This window comes from Chiloscyllium plagiosum, chromosome 7 (genome assembly GCF_004010195.1).
Source record: "Chiloscyllium plagiosum isolate BGI_BamShark_2017 chromosome 7, ASM401019v2, whole genome shotgun sequence".
Classification (NCBI taxonomy): Eukaryota; Metazoa; Chordata; class Chondrichthyes; order Orectolobiformes; family Hemiscylliidae; genus Chiloscyllium; species Chiloscyllium plagiosum.
The window spans coordinates 47,763,897-47,778,841 of NC_057716.1; the positions used below are offsets into that span (position 1 = coordinate 47,763,897).

At 38.0% G+C, this 14,945-nt stretch overlaps 1 protein-coding gene across 3 annotated transcripts in view; it reads right to left on the reverse strand.

Annotated features, from left to right (window-relative positions):
- LOC122551555 (mitogen-activated protein kinase kinase kinase 20-like) overlaps positions 1-14,945 on the reverse strand; it is an 84,752-nt gene that overhangs the window by 14,322 nt on the left and 55,485 nt on the right. For all 3 annotated transcript variants that reach the window (XM_043693613.1, XM_043693614.1, XM_043693612.1), the window contains exons 9-10: positions 9,844-9,918; positions 5,840-5,946 (exon numbers count right to left, since the gene is read on the reverse strand). In XM_043693613.1, the coding sequence (XP_043549548.1) occupies positions 5,840-5,946; positions 9,844-9,918 (182 nt within the window). The remainder of the gene's footprint in view (positions 1-5,839; positions 5,947-9,843; positions 9,919-14,945) is intronic.

Genomic DNA, 14,945 nt, shown 5'->3' on the forward strand with positions numbered 1-14,945 from the left:
GGATTTAGGAAGATATAAATCTTCTAAGCTCCACTGAGTATAAGCCCAACCTACTCAACCTCGCATCTTTAGAAAACCTCTCCATGCCCAAACTCAACCCAGTAAACCTTACCTTCTCTGAAGTGCATCCAATGTTTGTATATCTTTCCTTAGATAAGGAGCCTAAATCTGTTCACTGTGTTCTAAGTGTGATCTGACTAGTGCCTAGTATAATTTTAGCAAGACATTCCTTTGAATTTAATTTTGAAATAAAGGCCAACAGTCCACTTGCCTTCCCTATCATCCACTGAACTTGCATGCTAGCTTTCTGTGATACATGCACAAGGACTCCAAATCTCTGTGCTGCACATTTTTGCAGTCTTTTTCCATTTAAATAATATTCTTCTCTTGTATTCTTCCTGTCAAAGTTCATAACCATACATTTTCCCACATTATATTTCATCTGCCAAAAGTTTGCCCACTCACTTAACCTTCCTATAACCCTTTGCAAACACTTTGTGTCATCCTCATTACTTGCATTCCATCCTATTTTTGTGTCATCTGCAAACATGGCTATATTAATTCACTTCTGTCATGCGAGTCATTAATCTATGTTAAATAACTGTGGCATTAGCAATGATCCCATTGGCACACCACTAGTTACAGCTTGCCATCCTGAAAATAACCCCTTTTTTCCCAACTCTTTGTCTGTTAGTCAGTCAATCCTTTATCCATGCTAATATGCTTCACAAACACCATGGATACTTATTGAATAGCCTTATGATTAGCACTTCACAGAATGTCTTTTGGAAATCCATATATTGCATATTACATCTGCTGATTCTCCTTTATCTATCCTGTTTATTATCTCCTCAAAAGAAGTGTGATTAATACGTCAAGCAAAATTTCTATCTTTTGAAGCTGTACTAGTTTTTCTTGAATTTTAGATTTAGATTACTTACAGTGTGGAAACAGACCCTTCGGCCCAACAAGTCCACACCGACCCTCCGAAGAGCAACCCACCCAGACCCATTCCCCTACATTTACCTCTTCACCTAACACTACTGGCAATTTAGCATGGCCAATTCACCTAACCTGCACATCTTTGGACTGTGGGAGGAAACCGGAAACCCACGCAGACACAGGGAGAATGTGCAAACTCCACACAGACAGCTGCCCAAGGCGGGAATTGAACCCGGGTCTCTGGCGCTGTGAGGCAGCAGTGCTAACCACTGTGTCACCGTGCCACCTAAATTTATTATGCCTTTCTAAATATTTTGCAATATATCCCTTATAACAAATTCTAGAATTTTCCCAATGACAGATGTTAACCTCTAAATACCTATTTTTCTATTGCTCTCCCTCTCTGGAACTTGGTTTTCTCTAAAGAACAATCAAATGAAATACAGGGAGAAGCAGCCATTTGGATACAGAACTGGCTTGACACCGGAAGTCAGTGGGCTGCTTTTCAGACTGCAGGCCTGTGAGAGTGATGCGCCACGAGGACCAGTGCTGGGTCCACTGCTTTTTGTCATTTATATAAATGATTTTGATATGAACACAGGAGGTATAGTTAGTAAGTTTGCAAATGGCACCAAAATTGGAAGTGTAGTGGACAGCAAAGAAGGTGACCTCAGAATACAACGGGACCTTGATCAGATGGGCCGATAGCCCGGGAGTGGCAGATGGAGTTTAATTTAGATAATTGTGAGGTGCTGCATTTTGGAAAAGCAATTCAACGCAGGACTTATATACTTAATAGTAAGGTCCTGGAGAGTGTTGCTGAACAAAGAGACCTTGGAGTGCAGGTTTCTAGTTTCTTGAACGTGGAGACAGGATAGTGAAGAACGCATTTGGTATTGATCAGTGCATTGAGTATAGGAGCTGCGAGGTCATGTTGCGGATGTACAGGACCTTGGTTTGGCCACTTTCGGAGTACCATGTGCAATTTTGGTCTTCTTGATACAGGAAGGATGTGAAACTTGAAAGCTGTCAGAAAAGATTTACAAACATGTTGCCAGAGTTGGAGGATTTGAGCTAGAGGAAGAGACTTAATAGGCTGGGGCTATTTTCCCTGGAACATCGGAGGCTAAGGGGTGACCTTATGGAGATATATAAAATCATGAGGGGCAATGGATAGGGTGAATAGACAAGATCTTTTCCCTGGAGTAGGAGAGTCCAAAACCAGAGGGCATAGGCTTAAGGTGAGAGGGTAAAGCTTTAAAAAGGACCTAAGGGGCAACTTTTTCATACAGAGGGTGGTGTGTGTATGAAATGAGCTGCCAGAGGAAGTGGTGGAGGCTGGTACAATAACAACATTTAAAAGGTATCTGGAAGGATATATGAATAGGAAGGGTTTAAAGAAATGTGGGCCAAATGCTGGCAAATGGGATTAGAACAATTTAGGGTATCTGGTTAGCATGGGTGAGTTGGACTGAAGGGTCTGTTTACTTGCTGTATATATCTATGACTCTGTAATTGTCGTTGTAGTAGTTTTTTTCATGGCATTTCTATCAAAAATATCCTAAGCATCCTGAAATGGTCACCAACTTCAATTTTCAAATTCCTTTCTTTTCTGGGATCATGCTGGAATTGATCCATGCTGTCCAGATCACTGCTTCACCCAATGTGACTCAACAGTTACTGTGTCTACCTTACCTCTGCACCATTAAACTTAATAAGATGCAAGATATTACCTGTTACAAGTAGTGGTTCCCAATCCCAAACAAATTTTTGAGGAAAGGTCATGAGCAAAAACAAATGTAATCCTTTATCTGTAGGTAGATCTGACCCGTAGCTTCACAACATCTACCACAGGTAAGGAAAGAAGGATTGAACTGAGTGCTTTTGCCATCAAGCTGATCAACACTGGGTTCCAACTAACTGAGCCAATCAGCCCTACCAAGACATCCAGGTTGCTACGGCAACATACACTTGTACATGCATGTTGGAGCATAGAGCTATGAACATTGCTGGAAGAGGCTCTGATTCTTTCCTAGCTAATGTTCCATTCTCAGCACCTGCCATTGGCATCTGTTGGGAGGATTTAGAACTTAATTCTCAACCTGGAGTAACCTTCCAGAGTCTGGAGTTCCCAGTTCAGAGGCAAAATGTTACCCCCTATGCTACAAGATTATTCTTTTTTTTATTATTCATACATGGAAAGTGAATGTCAATGGCAAAGTCTGCACTTGTTTTCCATCCCTAACGGTCCGCGAAACTGAATGGTTTGCTCGGTCATTTCAGAGGGCAGTTAAGAGACAACCACGTTATTATACCTCTAAAGTCACATATAGGCCAGAATAGGTAAGGAAAACATATTTTCTTCCCTTGAGGACATTAGTGATCCATCTGAGATTTTAGAAAAAGCAATGATTATTATGGCCCAGATTTTGAGAATGGTTTTATATTCCAGATATATTAATTTAAATTTCACTGGCTATCATGGTAGCATTTGAACCTATGTTCTCAGCTTTAACCCCTGTTTCTGAATTATTAATGCAGTGACAATACTACTTTGCTCCTCTTTACCTATAAACCTAGCTGTCTTTTGACAATGCTTGACTGTTCTGCACTAAAACGTATCAAGATAGATAGGGTGCCAATTTCTCAACTGGGCATGGAGAGAACAACAAATGAATCTGTTAAGGAATTATTTATGGAATGAACAGATTTAGTCTTAACACAACATTGGATATTACCTACATAATGTTTCTAGGTTTACTCTGATGGATTAAGTCAAATCCCATTTTTATTACATGCGTCTCTGTGATTTTCATCTTTGTTTTTAGTATCATTTCCTTAATTACAAGCATTTTCTGTGAAACCCATACGCCTGTTTTACTTCCTAATGAGCTATTTACTGAAAATTTTTTATTCAAACAGGGCAGCATTTAATAGTTATAATACCCAATTCATCCAATATCTTTGGAAATAACATTTTTGTACTTGCTCAAGAACTTTGGTTTCACATTTCAATCTTATGAAGGTATGAATATTGGCACAATCTATAAAACATTTTCTGCATCTCAGCACCAACATAGTCTCTAAATTAAAATAACATATAATGTGTTACATCAACCACAACAACATACATTAGAAGGCATGATGCCGATGTTACAGTATACAGCTGCAATATGCAAACCCTGTAACACTCATTACTCTCCGCTGAGTCACTGCCACTATGTTTTTATCTGGGAGACATGCTATTTATATGATATCATGTCACAAATAAAAATAACTCTTCACCACATGCTCAGGCTCACTTTTTCCAATCAGAGAGTAAATGTTTGTCATATTTGATTTTCTTGATGCAACAGTTTGGTTGCAAAACATTAATGGTATGTATTATAAGCCCATTTGTGTTGTTCTCCTTGCTATAAACATCTCCCTCTGCCAAGATTGTCCTTCTAATACAACCATGGTTGTTGTAAGAATATAGTTCTGAATTAATATGAAATGAGCTGCCAGAGGATGTGGTGGAGGGTGGTGCAATTGCAACATTTAAGAGGCATTTGGATGGGTATATGAATAGGAAGGGTTTGGAGGGATATGGGCCGGATGCTGGCAGGTGGGACTAGATTGGGTTGGGTTGGGATATCTGGTCGGCATGGACAGGTTGGACCGAAGGGTCTGTTTCCATGCTGTACATCTCTATGACTCTATAGTTGCTTAATACAGAACTGAATGGGAACTATTGAACAATAAAATGTATTTATTGCAATTCAAACCAAATGCAGCTAACTTCCTGTTTCTACTTAGAGCTGTAGCTGCCATATCAACTGACCCCAACTTTACACTTTTGAAATTTGGGTCAGTTCCCTGTTAATTAGTCATTCCAAATAATTGCCTTAATATCATATACAAATCTTTTAATTTGTTTTATCTTTATTAGTAATTTTCTTCCTCAATATTTTGCTATTATATTTTCTGTAGATAATGACTCTAATCCCATGAGTGATAAGTACCCTGCTATATCTCAACCATGTGACCTGTCATCAGCTGTGAGCCCAAAGTTAGTCAGCTTTCCAATTTATAGGGTTATTAAAAATTAACCTTAGTTCTGAACAAAATAGAAATAATGGCAATATGTAATAATCAATTACATCAACTGCTGCCATATTTATATAATTTTTATTATTCTAATGATCAAAAACTTTTCAACAATATGCAATTCCTCAGTGATGCCCTGGTGATAACAATTAATCTCAATACTCAATCCTTTGGATTCTGGCTGAAGTAATAACATTTATAGTTGTACAGGTTAAAAATATCAAAATCCAGAAGTTCTCTCCATCATGGCAATAGTTGTCAGTTCAGGCAATCATCTTCTGTGCATATTGATAGCCTCAGTAGCCATTAACATTGTCAAACACGAGAGATGACTAAGAATTGTGCAATATTTAGAGTTAATTTGTGAGACGAATGAATCAAGTTAATTTCGAAGTGATAATCTCCACTTAAGCTGCCAAAAAACATTTAAATACAGGATAAAGCTATCAGTACTTAACCTATTTACATACTTTGGATTGTGGAATTGCAGAATACATTTTCTGTATTGACAATGTGCTGTCAACATTAGATGTGCAGCACTCTAGCCGGTGACAGCACAGTCTGTACATAACGATGGCAAATCCAACCATTTTACACTGTATCAGAGACAGCATAAATGCAGATGCCTCAAGTATCACAAAAAGGCAGCCATATTCAAACTTGCAGTTCTGTGTGTATCACTTTTCTAATACTATATCAATGAAATAAAACCATAACCTAGTTGTAATATTTCCCATATATTCCAAAGTTAAAAGACTCAACAGATTAAAATGACCATCCAGTACGCTGAAAGAGGATATAAGCTTACCTCCATTGAGCCTTATTATGCAGAAAGGAATTGCACTGATCTGGAAGTTTGCTGTCATGTGACATAATCTCAAGAATCCCCAAGACCTGCTTAAAATTTGGCCTTTTCTGTAAGAACCAATAACAAGCAAACATAAATGCAGTAAGCAAATTGTTATATATACTGTACACAGTGTCTTCTATATATTTAACTTAATTGGAAGATAAAGATTTAACAGCTGGTTGAAATACACACATTGCATGAACACAGACTTGAGGTACAGTACTACAGTGAATAGTAAAAATGTGAGCCTAAAATTACAAAGAGCTATTGAGAGATTCAGTGAGTGGGCAAAAGGCTTGTAGAAGCAGTTAGGTATTGGATCACCTCTGTTAGACAAAAAATTGTTAGATCTGACCATCATTAAATAATAAAAATCCAAAGAGATTTATGGGTCCATAATTCACTAAAGTAGTAGATAAAAATAAATCATAAAGACTACAAAAGGTAAGTCTTCATAATTAGAGGGCAAGAATATAAGGGAAAGAAAGTTTTGCTACAACTATGCAAATCTCTGGCTGGACCATGTCGAGTTGAGCAAATTGTTCTGGTCATTTAGACAGGAAATACTGCTCTTGGAAGTAATATAGTGCAGACTCACCTGAACATAATGAGCTTTCCAAGGGTTAGAATATTAAGAGGAACATAAATTAGACTTCATTGATTGTATGAAGCTTTATAACATTATAATGTGCTTTGAATTTAGGACAAAATGAAGTGATTATGTGCTAGTTGATATGTTAAATATTTAAGAGAAGCCTGGGGTGTTTTGTTGGAAGGTGAAAGGTTTACACACACAATTACAATAACATCGTTCGGTTGTTTGACCCAGGAAGGTGTTGAGAATGTCGGGTTGTAAACGATTATGTTTTAATATTCCATTTGATTTCAGGATAGAGTGTAGTTGCAGTCACAAGGATTGTTAATCAGCATTGCTGCTTGGATACAAGGTCCAAGTAATTCATGTTGCTATGGAGATAGGCTTGAGAGGACAAGAGTTTTAAATTATCTCTGAAAACTCAGATAAAGGCAGTCTGTTAGGATCTGGGAGAGGCTGACAATCTCTGTTTCACCATGAAAAGATACAGCTGGAATTTTGTGCTCAGATTGAAAAGATCAAATTTGTGATATATGAGTCAAGGCTGAAAAATTTACCAGCTGGAAGTGATTCATTAGAAAAATGCTCACTGTGAATGACTGACTGCTTGATTATTCTGGGGTTAGAAGTTGTCAGGGTGGGAAAGGAAAGGTACAATGTAAACTGGATGGAGACAAGAATCACTTTGGGCTGGGTCTTCGGGAATCGAATGACACATTAGGTACTTGTAAAGTGTAACTGCGAAATGGTTTCCTTATTTAAATTAAGCATTCATGTCACCACAGAACATTCAAGTGTCAATTGCCTACAAGAATAGTATTAATTAATCGTACTTTTAGACTGTACTATAAACGTCGTAAAACATAAAATCTTGTGTTATCCTTTCAGTTGTCAACTGGAACTTCAAATTTTACTTTAAAATTTTCAGTCTCAGTGATCATAACAGGTTGTATTCCATAGAATAAAGAAGATTAAAGGGAGGATTTAATCATTTTTTAGGATTTTGAAGTATGTTACTAGGCTACATAGAAAATTTTATTTGGCAACTTGAAGGGTTCATAACCATAGTAGCATTACTCTGAGCCAGGAGTCCTGGGTTCAAATCCCATCTGCTCCAGAGGTATGTAATAACATCTCTGAACAGGTTGATTAGAAAATAAATAGAATCATAGCCAGGCATTTCAGAGGAGAAGGATTATTAAAGGATTGGACACTCTGGAGGCAGGAAGCATGTTTCCGCTGATGGGTGAGTCCCGAACCAGAGGACACAGTTTAAAAATAAGGGGTAGGCCACTTAGAACAGAGTTGAGGAGAAACTTCTTCACCCAGAGAGTGGTGGGTGGATGGAATGCTCTGCCCCAGAAGGCTGTGGAGGCCAAGTCTCTGGATACTTTTAAGAAAGAGTTGGATAGAGCTCTTAAGGATAGTGGAATCAAGAGTTATGGAAATAAGGCAGGAGCAGGATACTGATTAAGGATGATCAGCCATGATCATGATGAATGGTGGTGCTGGCTTGAAGGGCAGAATGGCCTACTCCTGCACCTATTGTCTATTGTCATAACTTAGGAAATACTTCTTCAAATAAGGGATAGTGGAAGCAAGGAAACCAGTCCCACAAGAAAGCAGTAGATGCCAGCTCAATAGGAAATTTAAATCTGAGACCTATAGGCTTTTGTTTGACAAGGGAGTTTAAAACCAAGGTAGATGGATGCAGTTAAGTTACAAATCAACTACGATTTCACTGAATGGTTTTAGAACTTAATGATCTGTTCTCATGCTCTTAATTAATTAAATAGTTGTTTATTTATGGGTAATCATAGCACTATAGTTGTTTATTTTAATTTCTTAACAATGTTTACACCTTTTAGTACTGAATCAGCATGTCAAAGCTAGTAATTTTCTACAGCTTCAAGAACAGTGACCAATGTTGCTGTGCCATTTAATCCACTTCTGTAACAAACAAACTCATAACATGATAACTGTGATTGACAGTACAACTATTCCTTTCCAAAGAGAGGAAAGAGGATATGTAAAGCACTGACCTCTAACAACAATACAAACTTGAAAAGAAAATGCCCACAAATACATTGTTTTAAATAGCCAAATGCTAAATAAAAATGGTCTGACTGCAAAATATCAGAATCTAAAATTATTTTGGTGAAGTCCAGCAGACTCAAAAGTTCTAGAGGTAATTTTATGTTAAAAGTGAGTAGCTGATGGTAAGTGTACAGTACTCCTGTTGGCAGCTGCACTCATAAATATGACCTTCATTATTCTGACAGCAGTAGACCACTGTTGTGTCCATCTTGAAAGCTGCTGCCTCATTCACTGACTCCACTTCTGGCCTATTACATGTGAGTCACGACATCAATGTCAGCAGCAAGAATACAGTCCATCCACACTAAGTGGTGAAGATCGTCAGTAATTTTCTGCAAGAATAGTACTTGATTTTTCAGATAATTGATGCTGATTGTATTTGTACAGGAGGGTAGTGTGCAGTTCTATTTAGTAATAGTAGCTTGGAGAAGGATAGTGGCGACTCTGAAATGTGGCACACTGCTGATCATGGCAAGCTGCCCAATTAGAAACTGATAGAAACTAAGAGCTAGAGTGACATCATTTTGCTGCATGCATGACAGGAAAGCAAGGCAGTATTCTCAAGCTGACCTCCTACGGGATATGGAGAGCCACAATAGGTGAGTAACATAATTGGGAGCTAAGAGTCCTGGAGTTTGGTATAATGTAACACGATTGCAAAATAAAAGCACCATAAACGACTGAATCACAGCTGTTTCTTTCTTTACACTTTTAACACAGTAAGTTGCTGTACCTCTCAATCAGTACATTTTAGGAACATTGCATTGGATGTGTGAAGGAACTATATTTATAAATGGTTACATTTGTGGAACCTATCAACATTTTTGGAGGTCTAAAAACAAAAATACAGACGGTTACGATGTGTTCATTGTCATATATTACTGGAACATTAATAAAGGGCACCATTTTATACAATAGATGATCCCAAGGGAACTCTAAAATAGATCCATCACCACTGAGAAATGGTCCCTTCTGTTTATTTAATTTACAGAAAGTCAAATGGAGATTAATTTGGCCCATGAAAACATGGGTCATCAAAGACTGCAAATCTTGTATTAAATAATAATGTAAAGTAAGAGCAGAACCTCCTCAACTGTCTCTTCTTCCTCCCAAACCAACTGTCATCAACAGCATTCATTCAACATTATATTAAATAATAATGTAAAGTAACAGCAGAACCTCCTCAACTGTCTCTTCTTCCTCCCAAACCAACTGTCATCAACAGCATTCATTCAACATTAAAAAAAATCTTTTAAATCTCACTACGCACTTTGGGATCTGTTTCCCAGCACTGATGCAGGAGTTCCGCAAAACTGGCAGGGCAGCCCTTCGGAATGGTCAACCTCTGTAATAAAAATAGCACATGTATTACACAAAGGTAATTCTTCAAAAAAAGCACTAATAATAGAATCAATCAAACTGGGAACCTTTTAATTTCCTTTCGGGATGTGAGCATTGTTGGCAAGGACAACATGTTGGTAGTCCCTAATTGCCCTCAAGAGGTCGATGCTGAACTATTGCAGTTCATGTCATCTAGGAAAGAGTTCCAGAATTGTGAACCAAAAACAGTGAACAAGCAACAATATAGCTCCAAGTTAGGATGCTATACGGTTTGGAGGGAAACTTTCAGGTGGCAGAGGTCATGAGTTTGGAAAGTGCTATCAATGGAGGCTTGATGAAATATTGCCATGGCATGTGATGCATTGATAGTAATGTCATTGAATGTCAAGAAAAGATGGGTAGATTCTCTCTCTCTCTCTCTCTCAATAATGATTATCTGGTACACACGTGAAAGCAATGTTACATTCCACTCATTGGCCAAAGCATGAAGGTTGCTCATATTTCGTTGTGTGTTGGCACGGTTGCTTCAGTACCTTAAGTGTCACAAATGGTACTGAATACTGAGAAAGTAGTGAAAATCTCCACTTCTGACATGATGATGGATGATCAAGGTAGTTGGGGCTAGGACAATAAAAACCCAAGGAACTCCTACAGTGATGTCCTGTAACCCAAATTATTGGCATCAAATAACCATAAGCATCTTCTTTTGGTTGAGGTATGACTCTGACCGGTGAAGAGCTCTCCCCCAAAAATTCTGATCAACTCCAGTTTCTCTTGGCCTCCTTGATACCAAACTCAGCCAAATGCTGCCTTGATATCAAGGGCATTCACTCTCACCTCACCTGCAGAATTCAGTTCTTTTGTCTACATTTGGAATAAGTTTGTAATGAGATTTAACTTTAACAGCAATTTTTAGAGAGGGATGGTGAACTGTTGAAATGAACGAAACATTGCTGATATGTCTGCTCATGTTCTCACTAAATATATACATGGGCAATAAGAAAATAGTGAGCTGGCCCAAATTTCCCCATTCTACCCAAGAGACATCCAGAATCTGAAGGCAATGCTGTGACTGGTGCGTCAATACCAATCACTGTATGCAGAACTTTGAAGGGGCTGCACATACACACTTCCTGCGAGGGAATAAAAATAAAAAGAACTGTGGACACTGTAAACCAGAGACAAAAACAGAAATTGATGGAAGAGCTCAGCAGATCTGGCAGCATCTCTGGAGAGAAATGATAATTAATGTTTCAGGTCAAGTGACCCTTCCTCACTGGACTCGAAACATCAACTTTGATTTCTCTCCAGAGATACTGCCAGATCTGCTGAGCTTTTCCAGCAATTTCTGTTTTTGTCTCCTCGGAGGGAAAGCTGGTTATCAGTGGTTGACATCACATGCTCATAGTTACACACCAGCAATCAGGAGAATATTTAACTAGTAGATAAATGACACAATAAGGAATTATTACATGTAAGTCTATTCCATTTGGCAGCCACTGAAATGTCCTATGCACGCTCATCTCACTGCTGATAGTACTGTTTACTGAAACAAAACTGTATATACTTTACATTTTGAAATGATGTACCTATGGTTTTCAGTTAATTAAAAATAAAGAAGCAGCTTCACTCAATCCCTGGGCACAAGATAACATGTAAGATGTTTCTGCATATTAAGTTGATTGTGCATTTATATGAAGGGCAACCTAGATTCAGCCCAGCTATGTGAAAGAGGGAGGAAGATACAGTAGGGTGGGGTTGAGGAACTGAAACATTGATTGCAATACAGTTCCAGTTGACAAAAACACCAAAGTACCGCTCCAACATGTGATACACAACTTATATTTCTCAGTACATTACTTAGTATTTTGGGAGTAGTATCTAAATTAGAAAATTGACTTCATTGTAAAATTGCAAGAATATGGTACACATGTATGTAACATTGGGCAAGGAATCAATCACTGGGGGAAAAAATAACTAACCAAAAAATTGAACACCTCAAATTTAAAAATGCTGGGATCATACAAGTCAATCATTTGAATATAGATTAATATCTTCAATAGCAATCCTTCCTCAAAAATGAGTTTATAGGGCCTTAACCCAGATTGTATTTCTATTCTTATGCCAGATGATTAGTTTCTCCTTGCATCCACATGTAAATAGCATTAGTGAGGTTCCACTGTACATTTACACTTTTCTAATGGATCTTCTGCAATCCTGTTTAAACAGTGCAGGGGTAAACATTAAGGTAATATGCAGGCTGTGGGTAATGGGGAACCTGCAAGCAACACTGGCCAAGGAACAAAATGTGGCGAAGCTAGGCCCAATGCTGATGATGGAGCCTAACAGTACAAGTGTTTATGTAAACGAGCTCTAAATGTGAATCTTCAAATTGGGATATCAATTTAGAAATTACATCTATTAATTCTAGCAATCAGTTTATTTATCTTAATAATACTGAAATGCTACTAATAATTAAGACACATTTACATGCCATTTTCCACACTCTCAAGCCACCACAAAATACTTTGTAACCAATAAAATATGTTTGAAGTGAAGTCATCGTTAACGCTGTTTCTATTTAGTAGAAGCTGAGATACTCTTGGGGCTTGATATGGAGAAAATGCAAGTGGCAACTGCAACTCAGCAGGAAGGGACAAAATGTAGGGGCTGGAGTTTTGAAGAAAACAAGTAGATTGACCTGCACTCTGCAAGGTAACAGTTGCCAGGCATTAGCTCAGGAGAAAATCAGATTGGGAGGTGGTGCATGACTTATATGAGAAATAATATCATAAAGCATAGTTAGCACTCCATTTTACATTCATATAACAATTTGCAAAATCCAATGCATTCGATTGATAACAATTTATTTTGCCGTATTAATAATTTATTATTGCTTTGTAGTACTTTAATTTCTAAGGATTTAAATAAAATAACACCTGTATCTTTTGAATTTATTTTTCATTTCCTGCACGTTGGTTTCCTGCACAGGTCCAGTACTTGCGGCAATTATTGGTGCCTATACTTATGGACCCCAGGCATTTGAAGTGAAGGAAGCAGTCCTCTTCGTATTAATTTCTTGGTATCACGGATTTCAGGTTTTTATTTTCTGCAAAACTGGCCATGGAGACTAGCTACACCGATGAAAATTCAGATGACTTTCAAAATTAATTGTCCCTCTAATATGACTGAATGACTGGAAATTAACCACTTTTAATTGCACCATTAAAATTCCAATGCTGTTTTATCTGTTAGTGCAAGACAGACTATAGCATAATGTCCATTCATTGGAACAGGAGTAGGCCTGTTCAGCCCCTAGAGTCTGTTCCACCATTCAATGGGACCCTGACTGATTTAGATGGCATGGTGGCTCAGTGGTTAGCACTGCTGCCTCATAGCACTAGGGACCCCAGGTTCAATTCCACCCTCAGGCAACTGTCTGTCTGGAGATTGCACGTTCTCGTTGTTTCTGCCGGATGCTTCAGTTTAGCATAGATGGACTGGCCATTCTAAATTGCCCATAGCATCCAGCGATGTGCAGACTATGTGGATTAGTCATGTGGAATGCAGGGTTGTGGGTCAGGGTGGGATGCTTTTGAGAGGGCCAGAGTGGACTCAATGGGCTGAACAGCCTACTTCCATACAGTGGGAATTCTATGATTCCAGGAACTGTAATCCCTTTGTTTCTTGTCCCTCCATTTATTTAAATTTATAGCATAGAGACATTTACTGAATTATTATCTAAGGAAAAGAAACAAATCTGTTTATCCAATTTTTGCATGATGTTCACCCATTTCAAATATCAATCTAGCACTATAAGCTAATTACTTGTAAATAATTCAGCACAGCAGTTTGTACAAGGTAGAGGCTTTGAAATGAGGGTCTTGATTTGAGCTTGGGAGTTGCATAATGAAGCAAACAATACATTCATTAACACAATTGCTTTACATGGCATTATATACAGTGACCTCACAGAGCCATATTGTAGTCAAAACATTAACCCTCTTTCTCAATTCACAGATACTGCCAGAAATATTGAGTTTCTCCAGCAGTCTCTGTGTTTGTACCATGCACACTCCTGTTCATTTAGCATATAGCTTACATTTTATAAACACAGTTGATGTACAGAGGGTTCCATTTCATAGAAATATGGGAAATAGGAGCAGGTGTAGATCATTTGTCCTCAAGCCTAGTCCATCGTTCAGTGAGATTGTCCAATAACAAATTCTGGCTGTAACTTCATTTTTCTGCCTGGTCTTCCATAAATACAAACAGATTTTTGATCCACAAGGGAGTCTAACTTTATCTTGTATATATTCTCCAGCTTCCACTGGGCTGAAAATTCTCGTGATTAATATGTCTCAGACAAGAAATTTCTAATCTCTATCTTTAATGGAGACCGCATTTATAAATTGTTTGCTCCGGTCCTAGATTTCTCTATGGGGGTGATATGCTTTCTGCACCTACCCTGTCAAGTATCTTCAGAGTCTAATATGTCCCCATATGATCATGTTTCATCCTTCTCAACACCAACGGATACAGGAACAAACTGCTCAACCTTTCCTCACTGGACAACTGCTTCACTGGAATCAACCTAATGAACCTTCCCTGATTGTTTTCAATGCAAGTTTATCCCTTACGAGGTTAGGAGATCAAAATACACATTATTCTTGATGGAGTCTCAGCAATACCATTTACAGTTATAGCAAGACTTTCCTACATTCATAGCCAATCCCTTCACCAATAATTATCCTTCCTAATTATTTGTTGTACCTGCTGCTAACCTTGAAGACACTCAGACACCGTTTGCTGCAGTATTCTGCAATTCCTTGATTTAAATAACAGTCTGAATTTCTATTCTTCTTTCCAAAGTACACATCATCCTATATTTCTACATTATGCTCCATTTGCCGAATTTTCCCCACTTGCTTATTCAATCAATACTTCTTTGCAGAATTGTGACTCCTCCTCACACGTGTTTTACCTACTTTTTTATTGTTAGCAAATCTGGCAGCAATACACTTTGTCAAG